The following is a 26,840-nucleotide window of genomic DNA, read 5'->3' on the forward strand; positions in this document are numbered from 1 at the left end:
ATGAGGTGGTTGTGCACCAGGAAATGGACCTTGTGTATTAAGTAGCTATGGATTGGAGAATATTCTGGCTGTAAGTTGTTCTGAGTAAAGGTGTAGAGCCTGCCAATAGCATGTGATTTGCATAGCTAGCCTGTAGGGGCATATGGATCCAGTAATCAGTTTCACTTTTCGAAACGCACTTGCGTCTAACAGTCATCTCTTTCGCCTGACTTAACTGTTCCAGGCTGTTACCTTCTTTGAAGGCGAGCGTGTACTCCAGCCGGGCGGAGAAGTTGGCAACACTTAAATGGTCGAATACACGACGAGCATTCCAGAATTACTCCAGCAATTATGAAAGATGTGTTAAGAAACTGAGTGAAATGGCTCGAGTATTCTGTAGATCCGAAAGATCCACATCTACATGGATACTCTGCAAATCACATTTAAGTGGCTGGCAGAGGGTTCATCCAACCACCTTCACAATTCTCTATTATTCCAGTGTCGTATAGCGCGCGGAAAGAGCTCTGATTTCCCTTATTTTATCGTGGTGATCGTTTCTGCCTATGTAGGTCGGTGTCAACAAAATATTTTTGCATTCGGAGGAGAAAGTTGGTTATTGGGATTTAGTGACAAGATTCCGTCGCAACGAAAAACGACTTTGTTTAATGATGTCCGGCCAGAATCCTGTATCATTTCCCTCTCCCCCATACTTCGCGATAATACAAAACGTGTTGCCTTTCTTTGAACTTTTCCGATGTACTCCGTCAATCCTATCTGGTAAGAACCCCACACCGCGCAGTAGTATTCAAAAAGAAGATAGACAAGCGTAGCCTAGGCAATCTCCTTAGTAGATCTGTTACATTTTCCAAGTGTCGTGCCAATAAAACGCAGTCTTTGGTTAGCCTTCCCCACAACATTTTCTATTTGTTCTTTCCTATTTAAGTTGTTCGTAATTGTAATTCCTAGGTATTTTGTTCAATTTACTGCCTTTGTATTTGACTGATTTATCGTGTAACCGAAGTTTAACGAATTCCTTTTACCGCTCATGTGACGACCTCACACTTTTCCTTATTTTGGGTCAATTGCCAATTTTCGCACCGTTCAGATAAGATTTCTGAAACTTTTTGCAATTTTTTTTGATCTTCTGATGACTTTATTAGTCGATAAACGACAGCGTCATCTCCAAACAATCAAAGACTGCTGCTCAGATTGTCTCCGAAATCGTTTATGTAAATAAGGAACAACAAAGGGCCTATAACACTAGCTTGGGAAACGCAGGAAATCACTTCTGTTTTACTCGATGACTTTCCGTCAGTTACTACAAACTGTGACCTCTCTGACAGGAAGTCACATATCCAGTCACATAACTGAGACGAGATTCCAAAAGCACGCAATTTCACTGCAAGCCACTTGTGTGGTAATCTCATGCGCAAAAGTATCCTAACGACCTGAATTGTGATCCACCTGATTTGCATGCAACCAACATAACGTAGCTGTCTAGTGGGTCCTCTAACCGCTTTGCGGTACAGTCGTTCGACTATACAAAAAGGATATCACGAGAGACCACTAAATAACACTGTTCTTTAAGGCAATCAGTGCGATCTAACATCACACCATGATACTGCAAAAATTAGAAAAACACGTAATTAGAGATGAGTTAGTCGCTAACGCCTGTACAGGTTACAATGATTTTCAAAAGCATTACCATCTCATTACAATCTGAAACAACTAACTATGGCACATAAACTATGTAGCAGTCCTTAAACAAAGTAAATGTTTGCGTGAACAATATATTACGAGACAATGTCTGGACTAATAAAGGTCTATGATAGTTCGAAGTATTTTTCCTCTGCGCTCCTGCTAAATGTCCCAGTGACGATTAGTTTTTGCATAAACTGGTCGTTAAAGGAACTAGTTAAAGAAAACACGATAAACAGCAGTAAATGCTCTATAGAAACCGCAATATCAATGGAGTAAGATTATTAATGTCACTGTACTAATTATTCATGAAGTTTTATTTGCCCACACGTTTTAACTATAGTTGACATGACGAATTTTTTTGTTCTGGTTCTGGACAGAAACCCAGCAGACGTAGCCACTACTAACTAAAATACACTTTCGCACCTGCCAGGGACTTGATCAAGGCAACGATAATAATTGCTAACTAGCCTTAAAGAGGCGTGAAATGTAAAGGTTTTCACCAGTATTAGTTAACACGTCTGAACTTTGAACGAAATGACGAAATTATTTCTGATACATCAAAACCATTATTTCTCTGTTAACTAACCATGAAAGACGTTTAATATACTCTCCTTCACAAGTAACTAAGTATGCATGTACTGAAAATTGGAATGCTATGATTTAAAATGTTGTGACGGGATTTTCTACCCAGCACGTTATCGGATTGTTGACTAAGTAAAATCAGACGTTAGAAATCGAAGTTATTTACCAGCAGCGAGCCGTATCAATGTGAGATGTGAGATGCGAGAAAGAAACTTTTGCACCAGTTCAGGAAGTAATTCGAAGGCCACATTGCTGCCAAATGTATGGTGCAATGTTGCCAATTCTCTATCAGTCTAGTGATAAGCAGAAGACGCCTGCTAACGTGAAAAGTCTCTTCAGCTTGTAGCCATAGGACAAGCTCGCGCAACACAGACGTGGCAGGGATGGCGTTGGCGGGGACCTGAATTAACAAACGTAAGCGCAATTAGTTACCGATTGCAACTTTAACATCAGATATAAATATCAGGGGAATAATTTAAGGGACCCTCCTTTTAAGTAGCTGTTTTAGCAATTTTTGTTCTTATGTCTTATAAGAAGTGCAAACTAAAGAAAATTATTCTCCAGAAGCGATTATGTTCTGTAGTATCACCTGACGCCGTTAACAGAATGAGTGAATAATATTATTTTTGCTATTAAATACGTGAAAATAATTTTTATTACATAGGACTTCTTGGCACTACTACTGACACATAATGAAACAGATGGAACCACTACATGACACTGCTTACAAGACGCGAACATCAACAAAGACATTTCCTAAACTGCAAATTACACATTGTTTCGTCTATATCTCACAATCCGTGTTACTGTGTGTGATAGAGGGCACTTTCTACATCACTATCACTTCTCCAATCGTTTGTTCTGCGCACGAATGTTTCGTGGGAAGGACGATTGCTGGTAAGCATCTATGTGCATTCTAATCTCTCTAATTTTACCTTCACGGTCTCTCTGCGACATATAAGTAGGCAGAAGCAATTTACTGCCCTACTATTCAAGTTACCTACGGTCCACGTATCAAACAGTAGACCATACTGCCGTGGAGGCTGTCTCTTTCGCAGCGTCTTCACCTGGAATTGAATGAGCAGCTCTCTGACGCTTTCGTGCTTACTAAATAATCCAGTAACTAAAGAATTACTTGGATCTTCTCTATTTTGGCTATCCGACTTGGTACAGATCTCAGAATGATGAGCAGTATTTACGTATTGGTTCTGAATTGCACACGATCCTTATTTACAGAAATCTTGTTGATTCTTACAGAGTAGATTTTGAAACTCCGAAACTTGTTCAATGTGCGAACATGAAACATATTACGGAGGTCTACAACAGACCGACGTCACAAATGTGGACCTATAGGTTTGTGCGTCTTTCCGACGACCCTTCCTGAAAATGAGAATAATCTGTGCTTCTTTCCAATCAATAGGAAGGCTCATCAGGGCATCTACGGTAAAATGATGTTAGGAAAGGAGCAAGTTCTTTCGCATACTTTGCGTACAATCCAGTTGGTATACTTGCAGGTGCAGTGCCCATTCTTCTGATGAGCTTTACTATCCCGTGGTCACGTAGTTCCATATCTATTTTGTCGTTCATGCGACTGTTTATAGGGGGGACGATGTTTCGTTTACAGAAGTAACTGAAGTCCACGTTTAGTACTATACCCAGAAAAATGAAATAAAGCTTATCACGATAAAGGTACAAAAAGCGTCTGTCCGATTAATTCAAAGTACTCCAAGTCGCTAAGGATTATCAACATATTATGTAAATTCGCCGCGAAATGCTCTTTGTCTATATTGAGTCCGTAGTCATACAGGAACGTTACAGAACTACCACAAAATTTTTGAAATCAGCAGTGTGTGCAGGTACATAAAGTAATAAAGTACAAGTAAAGGAATAAACCCGAAAATAGTTGATTTGTAATTATATGGTCGGAAAAATACATTTTCTTTACCATTTGCTATCCATCTGCCTGTCTTTGCGTCTGCTAAGACCTCTTGTTCTCGGGACAAGTATTTGATATGAAGTAGAAATTTGTGCTACATGCTAAGGTCCACGGTCCCGTGGCTGTGTAAATAAATTTAAGCTCCTAAGTTACTTCTCTTGAGAGATACAGCCTGGTATATCAAACGTTCTGATACATAAGTGCGCGCCTGCAATTAGGAAAGTCTCAGGATCGAATGTCGTTTATACCATGGATTTTTCAGTCTTCATTTTAGCCTAGAGTTGACCTCTCAATGATGTAACGATTGACCAGAAACATCGCGTGTTTCGGTTTACCTATTTAACTGTAGTTGGCTTCTCCCCGCTTGGATGACTAGAGTAGTTTAGGGACACACACGTCATCGAAGTGATGTCCAATACAAAAACTGGCACCAGGGCACTAAGCAAAAGGAATTACTGTTATGTGTGTTACATAATAGTGTTTGTACAGAACTCACATAGTGCGAATCATTCTCGCACGTTTCTGATTATTCGCTTTCGGTATTGTGTTTTCCACTCAGTATTAAATAAAAATAATATCTCTTATATGCTCCCGTCGGCACTGGAGTCCTGGCTGCACAAATAACTGAAAGTAATATGCCTTCTCATTGACGTCAAACAAAATTAATTCTCTCACTTTGATGGCCTCATCGGATTTGACGTCATTTTCCATGTGAAAAAAAAATATTGTTCCCATAGTCATCTTGATCTTCTTGATCATCATCATCATCATCATCATCATTTAAGACTGATTATGCCTTTCAGCGTTCAGTCTGGAGCATAGCCCCTTTATAAAATTCCTCCACGATCCCCTATTCAGTGCTAACATTGGTGCCTCTTCTGATGTTAAACCTATTACTTCAAAATCATTCTTAACCGAATCCAGGTACCTTCTCCTAGGTCTTCCCCGACTCCTCCTACCCTCTACTGCTGAACCCATGAGTCTCCTGGGTAACCTTGCTTCTCCCATGTGTGTAACATGACCCCACCATCCAAGCCTGTTCGCCCTGACTGCTACATCTATAGAGTTCATTCCCAGTTTTTCTTTGATTTCCTCATTGTGGACACCCTCCTGCCATTGTTCCCATCTACTAGTACCTGCAATCATCCTAGCTACTTTCATATCCGTAACCTCAACCTTGTTGATAAGGTAACCTGAATCCACCCAGCTTTCGCTCCCATACAACAAAGTTGGTCGAAAGATTGAACGGTGCACGGATAACTTAGTCTTTGTACTGACTTCCTTCTTGCAGAAGAGAGTCGATCGTAGCTGAGCGCTCACTGCATTAGCTTTGCTACACCTCGCTTCCAGTTCTTTCACTATGTTGTCATCCTGTGAGAATATGCATCCTAAGTACTTGAAACTGTCCACCTGTTCTAACTTTGTTCCTCCTATTTGGCACTCAATCCGTTTATATTTCTTTCCCAATGACATTACTTTCATTTTGGAGATGCTAATCTTCATACCATAGTCCTTACATTTCTGATCTAGCTCTGAAATATTACTTTGCAAACTTTCAATCGAATCTGCCATCACAACTAAGTCATCCGCATATGCAAGACTGCTTATTTTGTGTTCACATATCTTAATCTCACCCAGCCAGTCTATTGTTTTCAACATATCATCCATAAATAATATGAACAACAGTGGAGACAGGTTGCAGCCTTGTCTTACCCCTGAAACTACTCTGAACCATGAACTCAATTTATCATCAACTCTAACTGCTGCCTGACTATCCATGTAAAGACCTTTAATTGCTTGCAAAAGTTTGCCTCCTATTCTATAATCTCGTAGAACAGACAATAACTTCCTCCTAGGAACCCGGTCATATGCCTTTTCTAGATCTATAAAGCATAGATACAATTCCCTGTTCTACTCATAACACTTCTCCATTACTTGCCGTAAGCTAAAGATCTGGTTCTGACAACCTCTAAGAGGCCTAAACCCACACTGATTTTCATCCAATTGGTCCTCAACTAATACTCGCACTTTCCTTTCAATAATACCTGAGAAGATTTTACCCACAACGCTGATTAAAGAGATACCTCCGTAGTTGTCCCAATATTTTCTGTTTCCATGTTTAAAGATTGGCGTGATTACTGCTTTTGTCCAGTCTGATGGAACCTGTCCCGACTCCCAGGCCATTTCAATTATCCTGTGTAGCCATTTAAGACCTGATATTCCACTGTATTTGATGAGTTCCGACTTAATTTCATCCACCCCAGCTGCTTTATTGCACTGCAATCTATTGACCATTTTCTCCACTTCCTCAAATGTGATCCTATTTCCATCATCATTCCTATCCCATTCTACCTCGAAATCTGAAACATTACTGATCGAATTTTCACCTACATTGAGCAACTCTTCAAAATATTCCCTCCATCTGCCCAAAAAATGGCTCTGAGCACTATGGGACTCAACTGCTGAGGTTATTAGTCCCCTATAACTTAGAACTAGTTAAACCTAACTAACCTAAGGACATCACACACATCCATGCCCGAGGCAGGATTCGAACCTGCGACCGTAGCGGTCTCGCGGTTCCAGACTGCAGCGTCAGAACCGCGCGGCCACTTCGCCATCTGCCCAAGGCATCCACAGGACTCACCAGCAGTTTTCCTGACCTGTCCAAGATACTTGTCATTTCCTTCTTACCTCCCTTTCGAAGACTGCTAATTACACTCCAGAATGGTTTTCCAGCAGCTTGACCCATAGTCTCCAACCTGTTTCCAAAGTCTTCCCAAGATTTCTTCTTGAATGCTGCAATTATCTGTTTGGCTTTGTTTCTTTCTTCAACATAACTTTCTCTGTCTACCTGAGTTCTAGTATGTAGCCATTTTTGATACGCCTTCTTTTTCCTTTTACAGGCTGCCTTGACTGTGTCATTCCACCAAGCTATTTGCTTCATCCTACCTTTACACACTACTGTTCCAAGACATTCTTTAGCCACTTCTAGTACTGTGTTCCTGTACCTTGTCCATTCCTTTTCCAATGACTGTAATTGACTACATTCAACTAACTGGTACCTTTCTCAGATCGCTGTTGTGTACTTGTGCCTGATTTCCTTATCCTGAAGTTTCTCCACTCTTATCCTCCTACATATGGACCTGACCTCCTGCACTTTCGGCCTCACAATCCCAATTTCACTGCAGATTAAATAATGATCAGTGTCATTAAAGAATCCCCTGAATACACTGGTGTCCCTTACAGCCTTCCTGAATTCCTGATCTGTTATTATATAGTCAATGACAGATCTGGTTCCCCTGTCTTCCCAAGTATACCGGTGAATGTTCTTATGTTTAAAAAAGGAGTTTGTGATTACTAAGCCCATACTGGCACAGAAATCCAAGAGCTGTTTCCCGTTCCTGTTGGCCTCCATATCCTCTCCAAATTTACCCATAACCTTTTCATACCCTTCTGTTCGATTTCCAGTCCTGGCGTTAAAATCACCCATGAGCAGAACACAGTCCTTGTCCTTTACTCTAACAACTACATCACTGAGTGCCTCATAAAAACTATCCATCTTACCTTGATCTGTCCCTTCACAATGCAAATATACTGACACAATCCTAATTTTCTTGCTAGACACTGTCAAGTCCATCCACATCAGTCGTTCATTTACATACCTTATTGCAACTACGCTGGGTTCCATTTCTTTCCTGATGTAAAGCCCTACACCCCATTGTGCTATTCCTGCTTTGACTCCTGACAGGTAGACCTTGTATTCTCCCACTTCCTCTTCTTTCTCACCCCTTACCCGAATGTCAGTAACAGCTAAAACGTCCAGCCCCATCTTACTTGCAGCCTCTGCCAGCTCTATCTTCTTCCCAGAGTAGCCCCCATTGATAGTAATAGCTCCCCATCTCATTACCATTTGTTTGCCAAGTCGTATCTTAGGAGTCCCTGGTTTGCCAGTTAGAGGTGGGACTCCATCACCTCCAAAGGTCCGAGGCATTTTGCTCTGATTGTTGCCAGCATCAAATTTAAAGTACCAGGGAAGCAGGTTGCTAGCCTTACCTGCCCCGAGTCCCATTGGGTATTACCCGTAACGGCTGAGGGACTAACCAGTGGATTTGGTAGTCTTTGCCATATGAGCACAAAAGTGACCACGACTCAGAATATGTCCAAGATGCCCAGCCTTATTCCAAAGTAACTGGTATCCCGACTGTCGGGACCACTTACTTGGCCACTCATACGTTGCCCGTGGTTCATGAACTAGGACATGACTACAGGAACCCACACCATGAACCACTCTTCTTGATCAATTATCACAAAATAATTTAAAATCAATAGTCCTTTGAATGATTGAAAAAGAGTGAAACAGAGTAATTGAGTTACGTGTATATTATGGTCGTCTTCTTTCAATTAAATATCTTAGCTGGTGATGATCAGTCGTTTTCGATTTAGTTATATCACACCTTCATTTGAAAAAAGTTTCAGGGAAACACATTTTCTTTTTTGCTCATAGTAACGTAAATGCTCAGTAAGAGTAATCGAACGGTAAACAAAACGTTCTTTTGCCATAAAGTTTCCTCCCTAATGACAAAATGGATTCAATATTGTGTCCAGTTTCCATCCTCCTCTACAACAGCATTTAGCCGCCGGGGAACAGAGGCAACAAGTTTCCCGATGAATCTGTTATCTTGCGACCAATCTTCCATGAATCATGAACTGCTTTGGGCAGCGATGCCTTGGTTGTTGATGTAGGTCTTCTACTCCTGATAATTTTCTCCCTCTCTGCCCATACGTGCTCTACAGAATTGATGTCAGCACCTTTTGGAGGCCAGTCCAGGAGATCGATGTCTCCATTCATTTGAAACCATTGCTTTACACAATTCCCTGCATGGACTGGGGAACGGTCATGTTGGAATATTATACTGCCTCCCGGAAACCTCTGACGAACAGAAGGAAGCATTATGTTCTGCAGTATTTGGCAGTAGTACTGACTAGCAAGCGCACGGTCCAGTTCCCACAAAACGCCACAACCATCTGCTGATATCCATCCCCAAACTGTGACAGAAGTTCGGCCACACCTTTGCCTCTGTTGAGCACAGTTTCTGTCAAATCTCGCTCCACGGGGACGATGTACAAGGACAGAACTATTTGGCGCAGTAGAAAACACCCTCTCGTCAGTAAATATAACTCGCTCCCAGTATGAAAGTGACTTATTTCTGTATTCCAGAGCGAAGTTTAAACTGGCAGCCCTATGTTCCTCTTTCAACGTTTCCATAAACGCGGATTTTCGTCCATACCTTCCCTTCTCGTTGAGATGTCGTCGTATGGTCGACCTGCTCTCGCTTAGCTGAAGGATGTTCCTTATCTCCCTGCTGCTCCTGAGTGGGTCGTCACCACTTCATCGGAGTACACTGTTGTCTTGATACTCCGTGGTAGTCCGTGGACGCCCAGGGAGACGACGGCGGTTCACGTGGCCTTCATCCGCCATCCTCTTTATCCAAAGATGAATCGTCGATTTGCTACATCCTAGGGCATGGTAAATGGCGCTGATACAGTATCCATCTTCATAAAGTGCAAGAAAGCGACCTTTATCGAATTCCTTGTGCTGAGACATTGCAGGTAAGAACCTAGTGACAAGGCAAGAGGACGAGGTGCTATACAAGCGAGACAGCACTTTCTTCACCTCCGAAGTCACATTCATTCCCGTCTACATGCTAATAAATATTTCATAAATAAAGCTCTCTTAAGTTTTATTTTGAGTATCATGGCAATTATCTTGTTTCTAATCTTCATACATAGTAATAATGAAATCGTTTTCGGAGATTTAAAGCGACATTTAGAATCATGTAGTGATTCAGGCCATGGTGCTCTCGCTACAGCACGCCTTACACGTCTGTAACAACACATTCAGCCAGTGGCGGGTTAGCGTAGTGGCTAAAGTGCTAGGTTTCAAAACTCTTAGAATTAGGTGCGAATCCTGCCATTACAATTATTTTTTAATTTGATGTAAACATCAAGTTACTAGTTTAGATGGAAAATGCCACTTTTATCGTTTACATTATTTGTAGTATTGTGTGTATACGCCTTCGAATGCTCTGTGGAGGAAATCAAGAACATTTAATCTCCAGTTGCTTCCGTAATATAAATACGCCTCAGTTCCAAGATGAACTCCGCCTTCAGTACATAATACTTCTGTATTTCTAGCAGTACCATACCTACAGGTGCTAAACTATACTTCAACTAATGATTTCTACAGCTATACGAACACAACTTGTGATGCCTCTTAGGATAAGTACTTACGCATTGCCATCAGACAAAGAGACATACCTTTGATTTAAAGGTCTTCCTACCTCGACAAAGAGCGTTTCATTTTAGGGAAATCGGAGAACGTTGTTGCTCGTTTTAAGAGGAAACTAAACTCCTTCACCTACAACAACACTAAAATAGCGGGCTATGGATCTATTACAGGCCACATTATGTCACATTTCACTGGCAGGAAGGAAAAGAGCTGATCAATTGTAATGTTGTTACATTAATTTGCTATGAAAGCAGTACTGATAGACAATAAAAGCAGGTTAAAGCTGTGAGCTGTCTGGGGAAGTTAACCTTGCATTACTGAGCAACTGTTTCACAAGGCATCCAGTCTAGCTTACCGAATTCCCAACCAGACTACCATTAATTATAATCTTTTAATAGTCATACGTCAACCGCTGATACATATATATATAAAAGAGAATTTAAATAAAAAGAAATAAATCAGTTTATATTTGGAAATTTATTTTAACATTGATCATTGAAATTTCAGCATATTAAACGTGAGTCATAACTAAGCTGGTGCCTTATTTAGGACTGTGAAAATGTGAGTTTGTAATCTTACGGAACACATCAAATAGGGAGCCAAGATTGGGAGACTACATACAACACTGCATTCATAAAATAACACACAAAGAACGTTGAAACATATGCAAGGGGAAATTAACCACAACCAACCGATTCAATTTTCACCCAAAGAAGTTACGTTCGTAGCGCAATCCTGTCCGTCATGTAATTACCACACACTGGTATACTAAATTCATACTAACTCTCTGTTAAATCTTCCCGAAAAGAATAGCTGAGGGTTACGTTGATGCTTTCACCACATGCTTCACGTGGTCAACTTGGTTTACACAAAGAGTGTAACTCCACAATAATTTTGATAATTAAAATAAATTACATCGAAACGCAATTTACTAAAGAAAAACCTTGAACTGGTTACTATCGTCTTACTATTAACCTGATGGGTCAATCAAGTGGTACTGGTCTCGCAAAGTACACCCCACGTGGGTTGAACATAAAGAAAAGTTGCTATATTGAAAAATATTGTCAAGACGAGACGTTATAATCACACAAGCATTCGCATTTAAGACTGGTGATCTTAGTTAGAGTTACTGATCAACACGTGGTTCCACTTTACTCACAAAGTAGTGACAAAGCAACTACCGGAAGATATTCTGAACTTCACACGCGAATTACACTGCGTTGAAATTTAAGATAACATTAGATATTTTAGAGATAAACCTGAAATAAAGGTGATTAAATTTTCAGTTAGGCTGAACTTAAGAAATCCATTGTCCTGCGGACTTAGCAGACACGCGCTTAGCCGGAGATCTTACCACTTCAGACGCTCGCCGCGGACAGACTGACCTGGGCTCCTACCGAGCGTGCTTAACAGATACAAACGGGAGTGACCAGAGGGGCAGCTTCCTATGCCAACATGACAAGGGACGGACAGAAACATGCTAAGAATGGAAACCTCTCTGCTTTTAGAAAGCGTAGCTACCTGTTCCGACGTTGGTCCTAATGTTCTCTAGCAGACAGGCTTGTGTGCTACCCTCAAGCATGCAACTAGAAACACATTTGCTCATTCATCCTCTCACACAGAAGGGAAGGGGGATGACAGTATCTTATCATATACAGTATATAAAAGAAAGCGGATGTAGGTTCCGTATGAGACTGTGTGACATGAATTACATATAAACTGTGTTTTAAAGTGTAGTAGTGTGACAGATCGTTCTTGTTTATGTGTAAAAGTAACACGTTTCACTGCTCAGTCTCCTCCCAGATAGTCAGAAATACCACAGTAAATTTGGAAGAGGAATTTATGCCGTAAATGACATCAGATTTAAGAAATTAACATGAAAGGAATCCAACAGAGACCTTTCACAATAACACAACAAATTTCCCAGCAGGAATGGAGAAACGAAGTTAAACCTCTCGTGTTGGGAAGTTACGTGATTTTATTTAAGTGATTACAGAATCAAGTGAAAAGAACAATGCAGTTGGCATCACGAGCTTACTGCTGGTGTATGATGTTGCACTGCCTGAACCGCAAAGCCTTAAATTCTTAAATTCTGCAATCTGTATGTATCCATTGCACACGAAATTACTGTTACGGTACAGTTTTGGATCCTAGTTTGATAATTGCGTGGTGTGGGTTCGATTCTCACATAGGTCGTTCATTTTTAACACTCACTAACGGATCTACTGCATCTCTGGTGACACCAAGTGAAGAATATTATGTCACCCCATAGTTCAGAATCCGTATAAACACCATATCCCTTCGCCAGCAACAGGGCCAGAGTGTTTAAATTGCGCCACAAGAAAGGCGGTAGTCGCAGAAGACAGAAATTCTGTTTGGGTAAACCTGCACTAAAATTTTGTTTCATTTAATGACTCAATGGGCATTACTTCCACAGGGCTCATATTTAATGTAAATTTGAGACGTAGAAAATTCTGGTGATGGAGTGGAGTTCGAATTCGGGTCTCTATGAATGGAACGTATCTGGGTTCGAAACCTGGTCCATATTTATAGTTTCCTTGTAAGCCATAGTGTGTACACACCGAAGCATCAGCAAAAAATAACTTTCATTTTTAATGTCCCTTCATGAATTGTCAACAATAACGATAGTCAAATGTATGAGCATCTTACTACTGGTCAGTAAGGAGTTAATGTTTATATCTGTGTATGGATGGATAAAGGGGACACTGGGTGCCAGGTTTGTTTCTGGGGGCAGAAAATAAGTGTATCGTTATTACATATTGATAAATCTCGCTGCAGGCGATTTTACTTATTTACCCAGCTGATAATGTGCTGGGTACAATACCCTGTCGCCAAATTTTACATCACACCATTGGAATTTTCAACACGTACTCACGTGGTTACTTGTGAAGGAAGGTATATTAAACGTCTTTCATGGTTAATTAACAGGAAGATAATGGTCTTGATTTAGCACAAAAAACTTAAAAAAAAAAAGTTCAAATGTGTGTGAAATCTTATGGGACTTAATTCCTAAGGTCATCAGTTCCTAAGCTTACATACTACTTAACCTAAATCATCCTAAGGACAAACACACACACCCATGCCCGAGGGAGGACTTGAACCTCAAGTTCAGGTGTGCTAACTGATAGCTTATAAATCAATCGTTTGACAAATACTTGAAAGCTACTCATCATTCTAAAAGCCAAACAAGAGCAACACCGTTAGTTATACGGTTATTTAGTAAGCACGAAAGCTTCTGTGAGATGCTTAGTTACTTTCAGTTGCAGACGCTACAACCGAGGGAACCCACACTCCCATCACGGCACACAGCATCAAAATTGTTCTCAACCCCTAAAGCAACACTGCCCTTGGTCACCACAGTGTCACCTACAGCCACCTGAAGGAATCCCTTTTCCTCTCTTGTTGCTCTTGCTACCCTCATAACGTCCTCCTCTCCACCACCTTTTACCCTGACCTGTGGAAGACTTCCTATGTTCTGCTGTTCCCTAAGCCCAACAACCCCCCCCCCCTCTGACACCCTATCGTCCCATCTGCCTCACCTCCATGTTCAGTAAGGTCTTTGAGTCACTCGTCTCCAGCCATATTCATCAACACCTTAACCAGCACCACCTATGTTCCCTCACCCAGTGTGCCTTCCGGCCCTCCTTCTCAGCAAACGACCAGCTCCTTAACCTTACAAATCTTCTTTCTCCCCAACTTAACTCCCATCGCTTTGCTATCTTTGTTTCCCTTAAACTTCAGAACGCCTACATCCGTGTCTGGCATGCTGGGCACCTCTTTAAACTCCATATCTACACCCTTCCCATCAATTTTGTCCATCTTGTTGCTTCCTTCCTCTCCTGTTGTCCTTCCAATCTTACTATCCACAATACAAACTCTCATACATTGTACATTCTATTCCACCTCTGGCGTGCCCCAGGACTCCATCCTTCCCCTTCCCTACTATCTCCTGTACAGTGCAGATATGCCCAAACCTCCCACACCTGTTCACCTCCTCCAATTTGCTGATGACATTGCCTTCCTGGCCCTTGATAGTACCATTCAACAGTCCCAATGTACCCTTCAAACCCACCTCAAACAGTTCACTGCCTGGTGCAACCAGTGTCTCCTTCGCATCAACCCTTCCAGGATACAGGCAATCATCATAGGTCATACCACCCGCTCCTTCTGGCTCCACAATTTTTACCTCAAATTTACAGTCGTCCTATCCACTTCACTCCTACCCTGAAATACCTTGCCCTCACTCTCGACCATCACCTCACCTGGACTCTCCATCTCCTTACGTTCCAACACAACGCACACAATAGACTCTGCTTCCTGAAACTCCTGTCTGGGTGGACATGGGGACTGCAACCTTTCACCATCCTTCACACCTACAAATCCTTGATCCACCCCATGCTTTGATATGCCAGCAATGCTTGGATTTCTGCCCCTCCCATATACAAAGCTCTCGCCTTCCATATCTGCCCCCTGTTCCCCATGTGGATCCTCTATGACCTCATCCCCTTCCTATGACTCCTTTTTTTCCTCGAACACATTCACACCCTCTGCATTGTCTGACAACTTAATCCCACCCACCCCATGACATCGTCTATCCTCTCTACCCCCCAGCCTTTTGCCATGCCTTTACCATTATATCCCACCCTCTATCTCAACACCCTCCACCTCCTTTCCTAACACAACTTCCAACAGCTACCCCTCCCAGATGATGAGCTTTGCCCTGATCTCTACCCCTCCTACCAACTCTAACCCCACCTTTCCCCTACCTATTTTTCAGGGCTCCTCCTCCCCTCTTCCTCCCTTCCATTGAGAGGTTTTTCTTCCTTCTACACCCCCACTCCCTTTCCTGTGCCCCCCCCCTTCTGTGTCGCTGCACTCTCTCCTGACTTGCCTTCCCTCTCCATCTTCCATCCCACCCATCTCCTGCCTCTCAGTGCACACTCGACCCCCCTTCTTCCACACCCTCTAGGCCCCCTCCCCCAGTGCACCTCCCTCTCCTCTTTTTTCCCTCTTCTCAGGCCTCCTCTTCCTCGGCAGGTCCTTCCCAGCAGTTTTTATTCTTCGTGTGTGTTCCATTGCTTACAATGGTTTTTTCAAGTGTCTCTCGCTCTGTGTGTTATTATACTGTGGCCAACTTTTAACTTGTGCTTGTGACTCCAGTGTATTTGATGTGCTCCATGACTCGCGACCTATGTTCTTTTAACTTTATGTCGATTTTTTTAACTATCCCACAATGAACGTACCATTGTCAGTGTATATTGTAGCCACATTGTCTTCACTCACTATATTTTTATGTTTTCCTTATGCCGCCTTTTTATGTATGGTTTACTCTATTTGTTAACTGTAATGTCACTTGGCTGAAGAGCAGCGGATTGTGCCACAGCCAGCCCTCTCCTGCCCGTATGGGGCATAGGAATGAAATCACAATGAAGATTATAGTGTGACCTGCAATTTTTGTTCCACATTTAAATACATTTTTCATCATAAAAACTAGAACTGCAGGGCAATTTCAGGAAACATATTAGATTATGAACAAGGCTCTGACGAGCATTTTGACATGTATAACACATATATATTGTACACAAACTACTGAAAATTTAACCTGGGGTCTGGTATGTAATGTTTAGCAAATGTGTAACAACAGTGAATACACAAAATGCATATTTTATTCTGAAAGTACACCACACAGTTAAATTTTTGTGTATTTTCAAATATTACATTAAAACTATTCCTGACGTCCACTTTCAACTGGAAGTTCAGTGCTTTTAATTGTTTTCATTTACACATCGTCAATTTTAAAACAATGTAATGCAGAAATTGGGCTAAACTACAGGGCAGTCTATCATCAAAACGAATATTTCAGGGCAGGAAGGCTAGTTGGATAAGTATCACACTCTAGCAGGTCCTGACCACTAACTACACAGCAGAATATTTTGATGTATAGGATGGCTTAATCAAGGGGAAAATGGAAATTTCATTATTCACTCGCAGTGTAATTCATATTTATTTATCATCCCTTTCAAATCATATAATGACTTCAATGACACATTGTTCCAACACTCATTTTCCACACTTACGTTATCAATCATGATTCCTTTAAGCTGAGAGTTTTTTAAGAGTTGCCTCGAATCTTCACAAATATCTCTTCTGGATATGGATGGATACATAGAACAACCAGTAATCGAAGTGGGAAATGCATCTGGAAAATCACAAGGATCATTAAGCCTTCCTACTGCTACTAATTACTAGCAATATAATTCGCATTGTAAACATTTCCAGTAATGAAAGCATGTAGTGGCAAGTGATATCGATCATTAGACATAAACGACAGTGATATGTTTCAGTGTGTTTTATCTGTATGAATGTTCTTCTTTGTTCTGTTTTTCTGGTGCTCGCTCTCGATGTGCTTTGTCGCTAACTCGCCACATTTGTAATTTGTGCTTTAGTGTAAACATATCAAGTTATCTTGCAAGTCAAATTGTTGAGACTTACCGCTTATGGTGTGATAAATCACAGCGTACATTACGTCCTTGCATTCTGCTGAGACATAGGAAAGAGGTTTTCTGCGCCTTTCATACTTTAGCACACCTGGAGTCAGGGCTTCAACTAAACTGCTGGCAAAATAGTCACACACAACTAGCAACCACCCAGCAAGCAATGGGATAGTTGACTTCATCATTCTCTCAAGGCTACGTTAATGACACACAGTTGTAAGTGGATGAAAGCTTTGCCTCTGGCGTTGTGAGGCCTTCGATTGGCGGTAAATTAACATGTAGCTCTTTCTTTGGCAGAGTCGGTGTTTGGCAAATGAGTACATCTATCTGGTGAGCTACCGACAGACAAACAAACCTATGAACGTATCGCCTGAGGAACTCGTGTCTGAATTTGGTAGCTTATTAAAAGAGAGACTGGCACATATCAACATGCATCCTTGCCAGCAGAGCAGTTATCACAGATGAGGATCTGGCCACAGTGTCGCACATCTGGCTACATACTGACACTGTACGTCCCCCTCTCCACCAACCACGTACAGGTCTGTTCCGAGTACTGTGTAGATTACCAAACGACTTCATGATAGATTATAACGGAAGACAGTCTCTGTAGAGTGGCTGAAACCCATTCACCTTGATGCAGAGGACACAGAACAGAATAAAATATTTATTCACCTTTGAACATGTTTACATATAATCGGTGTTGTCATATGTTATACAATTACAGTATTACAGTTATTTTGCAATTATCCTTACCTAATTAAGTTGCAAGGAGGTTTTTACATAAGTAACGTTAATATATGAGATTATTTACATATTCTGTTACTGCATACGATGAATTTCATTAAACACTTGGACACCTGTGCTTGTGTAACAACAGTACTGACTGTAAGTAAAGTAAGAGGCGCTTTACCTCATTAAAAACAGAACTCCCTTCCCAGTGACAGAGTGACAACCGAGTTTCTCCAGTTCTGGGCCACTAGTGTCTCTGCTGCAACATTGATTAACCACCAAAGTGAAATGGAGGATAGTAAAATTGTGTCCCAGTGTCTCGATCATACGAAATCACGTAGTGCTTAGAGAAAAACAAAAAACTGTGTTATTCTCTGTAACTTAAGCTCCTTGTGAAGTAAACGTCCTCAAATGGCTTATATGATACGATTACAAATAAAGTCTAAGTGGGAGCCACTGCCTTTGTCAGGTAACAAAGTAAATATTTGAAGTACGCCCAAGTTGCAAACTTACTCTTCCAGACCGTGAAATGTAAACAGATTTCGTATGGAAATCGTTAACTGCACCTTATGTACCATAAAAATTCTCTACATTTCACAGAGTGTTTGGTACGTGTGATAAACGCGGTTGAGAGAGCTAACTACATCGAATTTTAAGGAAAAGAAAACCCTAACGTAAGAGAATCATTTATCTGAAGAAATAAGAAACTGAATGAAGTCATTGAACTGCCAGCAGCAGTCTGACGTTACTGCGTTCCGTATTTATACGTAACTGAAAGAAATGAGTAAAGTAGTAACTAGAGAAGATGCACCCACAATGAGATTTCAACCGGTGATTTCTACAATGAAAGTGATTTTATTTCACAAACGCAGCGTAGTTACCGCTTACATTGGTCGGAAACACGAGATCAGTACAGAGATCTTCTACCAGAACTGAAGTCATAGCCGGAGGCTGCCCAAATGTTTTGTGAGAGTCGTGTTCACGTTATTACCATTCCTGAACAACAATTGCAGTATGACAACAGTCAGAATTTATGCAACAAAAATTTGTTTTACCCTAAATCGCTTAAGTAATTAATGGTTAAATGACGTACTGAAAATAAAAAAAAAAAAAACCTTATAGAATGGCATCATAAGAGTAGGTTAGAAGTATAACTCACATGCTCCTAAAACATAATTTATCACAAATGACTAAAAACGTGTTTTACATGCGTCGTGCGCATGTTCCATATATTGACATCAGTATGTGCAAGAACAATGGGTATAAATCATTAGCTATATTTCAGATAATGTTTGCCAATTGAGAAATTGCAATTATTTAAGGTTATATTATGGATCATGTGAGTTTTGTTAATGAGCTATGGAACATGTAAGTTTTGACAATCCCCATTTTCGATCTTGTGAGTTTTGGTACTGAGCTCTTTGGACGATGTTGGTTTCGCGGGAACTATCGTGTTGCGACTCGATATGCAACACTTTTTGATCTGACTGCAAGCCACTTTCTCTTCTACAGTGTATATATAATATTACATTCCGATGTTAATCGCGATAAATACCAATTAATCATCTTTTATGGACTTTACTTGTGTTAGTTTACAAAAGTTATTCTCTAGTTTGGAATACCGTTTGCAATTTCATAAAAGAAATGTCTACCATGCACATTTCTTCAGTTTAATTATCAAAGAAATTTACAAACATTCCATTCATGAGAACTAATTATTGATCACAAAGAAAAGTAGAATATTATAATCCGGAAAATAATTCAAACTTGTTAAGCAGTCTTTGAGAAGAAAGGAACTATCAAATACCAAAAGAAAATAAGCTACTAAAATAAAACTGAAGATTTGAAGGAGACTCACTTCTAAAACTGAAAATAATTTTACTCTTCTATATCACAACATTAAGTTCCTCTTAAATCATGTCACTCATACACTCATGATCAGTTTGATCCAATGTACTCTTATCAATGATGTGCTTATAGAACTTGAGATCCTCAATTTCGCTCCAGTTTTCCCCATAATGGGCAGTCAGAAGTTTTTCAACATCCCTCCTTTTCCCCAAAGAGTTCGAATTCTTTGGATGGATGAGTTCAGGATGTGTAAGTGCGTTTACTCCTGATTTAAACATAGATCTAAACACTCCAAGGTCATTTCTGTACGTTTGTTCACCACACACAAGAATTTTATTTCCCACTCCACGCTTTATGTAAATACGCTTACATTTTGAAATTGAAAAAGCCATGACCCTGAATTTCGTAACGCAGTTTTCACACAATTCTTGAATTCGGCAACACTGGGGTCTCTTCCTACCAATTTCAATGTTGACTGACTCGAAATTATCTCATACACTTGTTCAGGCTGTACTATTACTTCCATTGTTTTCCTTTTTTTTCTATATTTCCAAACACACGGCCTAGAGGAATGTAACTGTGACTGGTGACTGGAAAAATCATTTCAGTTCCATCGATATGTGGGGGAGACTTTATGGAAAGCCAAAACATACACATCGCAACGAAAGTAGAATTCTTATTTTGTGCAGCACACACGTCACATACCAATCGAATTTGTTTGCAATGGGACATTTCTAGGGAGTTAAACGTATCAAACACACATGAGGCTATAGTGTTTGAATCTCGACTGAATTCATTTTCTGTTCAACAATAAGAAGTGACAGTGGAATGGTTTAACTCAGATTTACTGTGGCGTTTGACAATGGTAAAATTCTGGACATAAATGTGTCTGCTATAATAGCATGACTGATCTGGAACTTTCGGCAATGGAATATTCTTCTCACAATCAAATGAAAGAATTAACGTTCCAACGTCTTTGTCCTTCAGGGTGTTAAAAAATGCCATACTTTAACTTGTGAACCCTTTTTTCAGTAATTTATTGAGTTTTCTTGCTATGGTCTCTCTGATGTATTAACTTTTCAGCTAGACTTAAGCATGTGGAACACACATCAGTTCTCGGTGTGCCAAAGCCTACGTTCTATTTTGTGTTAAAGATGTACCTGAAGTAAGATAGCTTCACAGGGAAGTTTTCGGGCTTGGAAGAATAAATTTTCCATAACATTTTACAGTTCATTTTTTCAGGCAGATACCGTATTTCTGTTCGTCCTCTACAGTAATGTGTCTCTACACACTTTAGACTATTGATAAACTTCATGACACAGTCTCTCTTGGGTTCAAATTCTGCCACCCTCCTGAAGCCACCTCTCCGGTCTTGTACAAAACCTTTCTGATGAAACTGTTTAGTGATATTATTTATTCTGAATCGTGACACTCCCAATACATTTATAAAGGTTGACATGCAAACTGGAACTTTATTTTTCTGCGTGCTTCGTATAAAATATTTCGTCGTTCTAAGCAGCTGTGACTTTTGGTTTTGACTTGATTTGTCTTTTCTAGGTCGACGTCTGATGACGTTGCAAATTTCCACATGCTTCAATATGAACTGATTCTCGTTCCGTTGTTTTATAAAACAAATCATGAAAGTTTTTAATATCGTTCATAGAAAGTGAAGAGCAATTAAATGCTCCTCCACAGTGTTGACATGTCGGATACTGGGGCAGAACTGAAGGTTTGTACCTATAATGGTAGAACAAACTACACTGTGAGGTTCTGTTTATTTCTCAAAAATGGACTTAAAATATTGAATTTGCGATTCCTCAGTTTAAGTTCCAAAGAAAGAGTCCTATACATTCTTACGTGGAGGAACAAATCAAGTCAATAACAAGAATCAGTTTAATTTGAAAACAATGAAGAAAACAGGATATTCTAACCTCATTCGTTTGGCTTCCTGATTTTTCCACATTTCTGGGTGCTGTGAACGTTTCCTTGGCCTTCCTCTTTCTCCAGCGGGTGAAACGTGTTCTTCCATGACTTGTGTCTCAAATCAGTTTTATTCCAACCAGTATATTGAATTTTATTCCCGAAAATAACTGAACAGAACAGAAAACACACTCCGCTGGCATCAACATTTATTTACTACTACACAAGAAAATGGCACCGAGTGAACTAATCGCTGATTCGTCAAGATGAGGTACGGGATAAAACTCACAAGATCCCGCGGATCATGAGACTTTTGAAACTAACCATGAAGTTTAACACCAGTTTTCTCAAGGATCTTGTGCCAAATGTGAATAACTGTTTCGTGAATTATATTCTATGTATAAAGCTATATGAGAATATGTCAGCATCTCAATTTTCGTTATTTTGGAGCATGTGAGTTATGACTCTAATGTACACATAAATAACATAATGCATACAACGCCAAGATTTTTCACGAAACTAAGTGGATTGAAGTACAATCGTTCCCAGATAAGGATTTCGGCTTCATTTGATTTAATGTTCAGCGTACACAAGTTTCCTCAGAGTTACCTGCTTTTCACCTTTTTGTAAGGCCGCTGAATTAGACGGTGGTGGAATGACTCTTCTTTCACGTTGGAGCTTTTTGAATGCTTCGTTTCCAACATTGTACAGATTCTACATGTCCTTTAAAAGAAGTAGTTGTCCGCCGTGTTCCCGACTGCTTTTTCCCTCACATTGTAGACTTAACAGTGCTACCGTCAACTTCACTAGAATAATTCTAAAGCGCATTTCTGTCAGACATCGTCGTGACTGCTTTTCTTCGAAAGGAGCAGGTGGTAAACCATAGACACGGCACACAGAATTCTTCTTAATCTCAGGATTCCCCACCCCACTTCGACAGACGACGCGAGAGTAGAGTGACTGCTGTTTAAATTTCCTGGCATATTAAAAATGCATTTCTGATCGGGATTCGAACCTGGGACTTTTACCTTTCGTGAGCAAGTGCTTTTTCAAATGAGGTATCCAAGGACGACTCAGAATCAGTCGTGACATCTTTACTTCCGCCAGTATGTCATCTCCTACCCTCCAGACTTCATTTTGGTGACTGGCGTTCATATAGAGAGACGCTTCACTCGTTTACTGACATAGCGCAAAGATCCAAGAGGCTACTGAAGGTATTCCCTTTCCTGAAAGTAAAAGGTGTCCGTGGCTTTGACAGACAGATACAGAGACAGATAGGGGGATAGTTGCAAATTTACAGTATTGGCATTGACCTCAACGTCAAAAAATAGTTCATTATTTGCAGAAAAGAAGATTAGCTCTCTCTGTCGATGCTGTATGGAGTCTCCATCCAAATTAAAGGGGATTTGTCTAGAAAAGTCAGTGAGCTGACGAACAAAATAAACGATAAGCTAATAGGTAAGTTGTCGTTATAGGAGTTCCACGGTATCAGCCCACGAAGATTCGGTCATGTGTGCCACACTGCCCACCTCCTATGTCTCCAGATCATCTAAAAATTTAATCCTGCACTCTTTCTGCTACATTGTACACAAAAGTAATAAGTGAAATTTAGTTGCCGCTAATGGTATTGCGATATTAAAGGCCATCAGTGGATAAATGCCAACGGCCTTGCTTCAGTGGTAACATCGGTTTCCGTCAGTTCACAGAAGTTAAGCGCTGTCGGGCTGGGCTAGCACTTGGATGGGTGACCATCCGGTCTGCCGAGCGCTGTTGGCAAGTGGAGTGCACTCAACCCTTGTGAGGCAAACTGAGGAACTGCTTGACTGAGAAGTAGCGGCTCTGGTCTCGTAAACTGACATACGACCAGGAGAGCAGTGTGCTGACCACACGCACGTCCGTATGCGCATCCAGTGATGCCTATGCTCTGAGGATGAACCAGCGGCCGGTCGATACCATTAGGCCTTCCAAGGCCTGTTCGGAAAGGGTTTTTTCAGTGGATGAGTATTTAATGTTATGTAGAAAATTTTCATTTAATGATGTAATATGTATCCCATTTTAAATGTTTCACATCAGGCTGGTCAATCGAGTCAAAAAGAACTGACCATGAAACATCAGATCTACAACCACACATCTCCTAAATACAACTGCAAAATAGACTGTATTATGATGTTAACTCTTTCAAGTCTGGTGGTACAATTTGTGTACCACCTTATGTTGCACTGAGGTTGTACAGTGGTACATTACTTGTACCACCAATTTGGATGCGTAGAACAGCGCATTCTTGTGGTAGATTACTTGAACTACTAGCAGGATTCTCGCTTCCCACGCCCGGGTTCCCGGGTTCGATTCCCGGCGGGGTCACGGATTTTCTCTGCCTCGTGATGACTGGGTGTTGTGTGATGTCCTTAGGTTAGTTAGGTTTAAGTAGTTCTATGTTCTAGGGGACTGATGACCATAGATGTTAAGTCCCATAGTGCTCAGAGCCATTTGAACCATTTGAACTAGCAGGATATGTTTTTTGTAGTTCTTAGCTGTATGCACCAGATGGCAGTTGTTACTGGGTTCTTGTAGCAGCACCAGTACTTCATTTGTCTACGTCAGGTGCGCTCAAGTGCACTGTGGAGACATTGTTTGTGCAACATTGTTATTTGTTATTTGCTAACGGAAGTTTCCAAAAATTTATATTGGAATATGTAAGTACATTTGTTTATTGTAGTTTTTTGTGTTGTTCAGACTATTTCTTTGAGAAATTATTAAAATGTAGCTAACTATTCATCGGTTCAAAATATGTACCTCTGTACCACAACAGTCAGTCTACTTCAAACATAGGTAAATCTTACTCTTTACTTTCCAGGAATAATGAGGGGTCAGAGAAAGCTGACTGAGTCTGAAATTTTGAATGCCCTTGAAGAGGATATTCCATCTGACATATCATTTGATATTGGGGACAGTGATGACACCAATGACAATCAATTCTTATTGTCTGGAACCAACTACATCCAAAGCTATTCTGTTTGATTCTGATACATCAAGTGATTCTGAGGATGAGTGCCCAGCTACCATTTCAGTGACTAGGTCACTAGAGACTGAGCTAAGTCAAACCTTCACAATGCATCAGGCTCCATCTGAGATTGCTGATCATCAGTCTAAGACTGAACATAAGTGGAGCAAAACTGAACACCCTGCTGATGCCCCCGCATTTACTTCCCAGTGTGGTCCCAGTGATTTTATTGTGAAGTTAGGCACACCATCACCATATCAGTTATTAGGAGCTCTGCTTTCTGATGATATCTACATCTACATCTACATCCATACTCCGCAAGCCATCTGACGGTGTGTGGCGGAGGGTACCCTGAGTACCTCTATCGGTTCTCCCTTCTATTCCAGTCTCGTATTGTTCGTGGAAAGAAGGATTGTCGGTATGCTTCTGTGTGGGCTGTAATCTCTCTGATTTTATCCTCATGGTCTCTTCGCGAGATGTACGTAGGAGGGAGCAATATACTGCTTGACTCTTCGGTGAAGGTATGTTCTCGAAACTTTAACGAAAGCCCGTACCGAGCTACTGAGCGTCTATCCTGCAGAGTCTTCCACTGGAGTTTATCTATCATCTCCGTAACGCTTTCGCGATTATTAAATGATCCTGTAACGAAGCGCTCTGCTCTCCATTGGATCTTCTCTATCTCTTCTATCGACCCTATCTGGTACGGATCCCACACTGTTGAGCAGTATTGAAGCAGTGGGCGAACAAGCGTACTGTAACCTACTTCCTTTGTTTTCGGATTGCATTTCCTTAGGATTCTTCCAATGAATCTCAGTCTGGCATCCGCTTTAACGACGATCAACTTTATATGATCATTCCATTTTAAATCACTCCTAATGCGTACGCCCAGATAATTTATGGAATTAACTGCTTCCAGTTGCTGACCCGCTATTTTGTAGTTAAATGATAAGGGAACTATGTTTCTATGTATTCGCAGCACATTACACTTGTCTACATTGAGACTCAATTGCCACTCCCTGCACCATGCGTCTATTCGCTGCAGATCCTTCTGCATTTCAGTACAATTCTCCATTGTTACAACCTCTCGATACACCACAGCTTATTATGGATTTATTTTTGTTTCAGACGAACTTATATGCGCAACAGTCGTCTCTGACTACTGGTAAATCTTATGTGCCAGCATCCACGGAAGAATTAAAAACTTTCTTAGGGATAAATATCTTGATGGGCATAAAACCACTTCCTAGTTACAGAGACTACTGGAGTTCAGGTGCTGATCTACATGATAGTTATGTGAGTCAGCTGATGTCAAGGAGGCGTTTCGAATGGTTCCTCACCAACTTACATTTGAATGACAATAGTAAAATGCCACAACGAGGGGACACCAACTATGGTTAACTTTATAAGTTGCATCCTTCCCTAGAAAGAATTTCACATAACTTTCAGAAAGCACTTAATCCAAATGAATGTATGGCAGTCGACGAATCTATGATTAAATTTAAAGGAAGATCTTCTATAAAACAGTACTTGCCAAAGAAGCCTATCAAGAGAGGCTACAAGGTGTGGGTACTAGCAGACAAATCTGACTATGCATGGAAATTGGATATTTACACTGGGAAGAAAGATAATGCTGTGGAAAAGAAATTGGGAGAAAGATTTGTGAAACACCTCACTGAAAATATTAAAGGTAAGGATCACAGAGTTTACTTTGATAATTATTTCAGTAGCCTAGATCTCCTTCGAGATTTGAAAGAAAACAAAATACGTGCTTGTGGTACAGTGAATCCAAGTAGAAAATATTTACCTATGCTGAAAAGTGACAAGGAAATGAAAAGGGGTGACTATGATTGGGCTACTAGCAATACAGGCCTTAGTGTGATGAAGTGGAAAGATAAGAGATCCGTCCATCTGCTTTCACATCTCCATGATCCAACTCAAACAACAGAGGTTACAAGAAAGGAAAAAGATGGAAATGAAATAAAAGTTTCTTGCCCTGTTGCTCTCTCCGATTACAATGCCAACATGAATTATGTAGATGAATTTGACCAGCTGAAGGGCATATATGAAACTGACAGAAAGAGCAGAAAGTGGTCGCACAGAATATTTTGGTACTTTATTTATGCCACCATGGTGAATGCTTTCGTCATCCATAAAGAAATGAAGTTGCCTACGATGACTCTGAAGGACTTCAGAACAGAAATCGCAAGGGATTTAGTGGTACCTGCCTTGGTACCTTCAAGAGGTAAAAAGCGAAGTCTGAACAGCCATCTCCAGTTCAACAAGAAGAAACCCAATGTTCCGAAATCGGTACGTCTTGAAAGTTCATCTCATCAGCCAGAA

At 40.7% G+C, this 26,840-nt stretch overlaps 1 protein-coding gene across 1 annotated transcript in view; it reads left to right on the forward strand.

Annotated features, from left to right (window-relative positions):
• LOC124553955 (ankyrin-3-like) overlaps nt 1–26,840 on the forward strand; it is a 98,262-nt gene that overhangs the window by 38,412 nt on the left and 33,010 nt on the right. Inside the window, exons 2-3 of the mRNA XM_047127968.1 lie at nt 25,626–25,793; nt 26,025–26,187. Coding sequence (XP_046983924.1) covers nt 25,626–25,793; nt 26,025–26,187 — 331 coding nt within the window. The remainder of the gene's footprint in view (nt 1–25,625; nt 25,794–26,024; nt 26,188–26,840) is intronic.

The sequence above is a fragment of the Schistocerca americana genome, chromosome 11, assembly GCF_021461395.2.
Source record: "Schistocerca americana isolate TAMUIC-IGC-003095 chromosome 11, iqSchAmer2.1, whole genome shotgun sequence".
In the NCBI taxonomy this organism is placed as follows: Eukaryota; Metazoa; Arthropoda; class Insecta; order Orthoptera; family Acrididae; genus Schistocerca; species Schistocerca americana.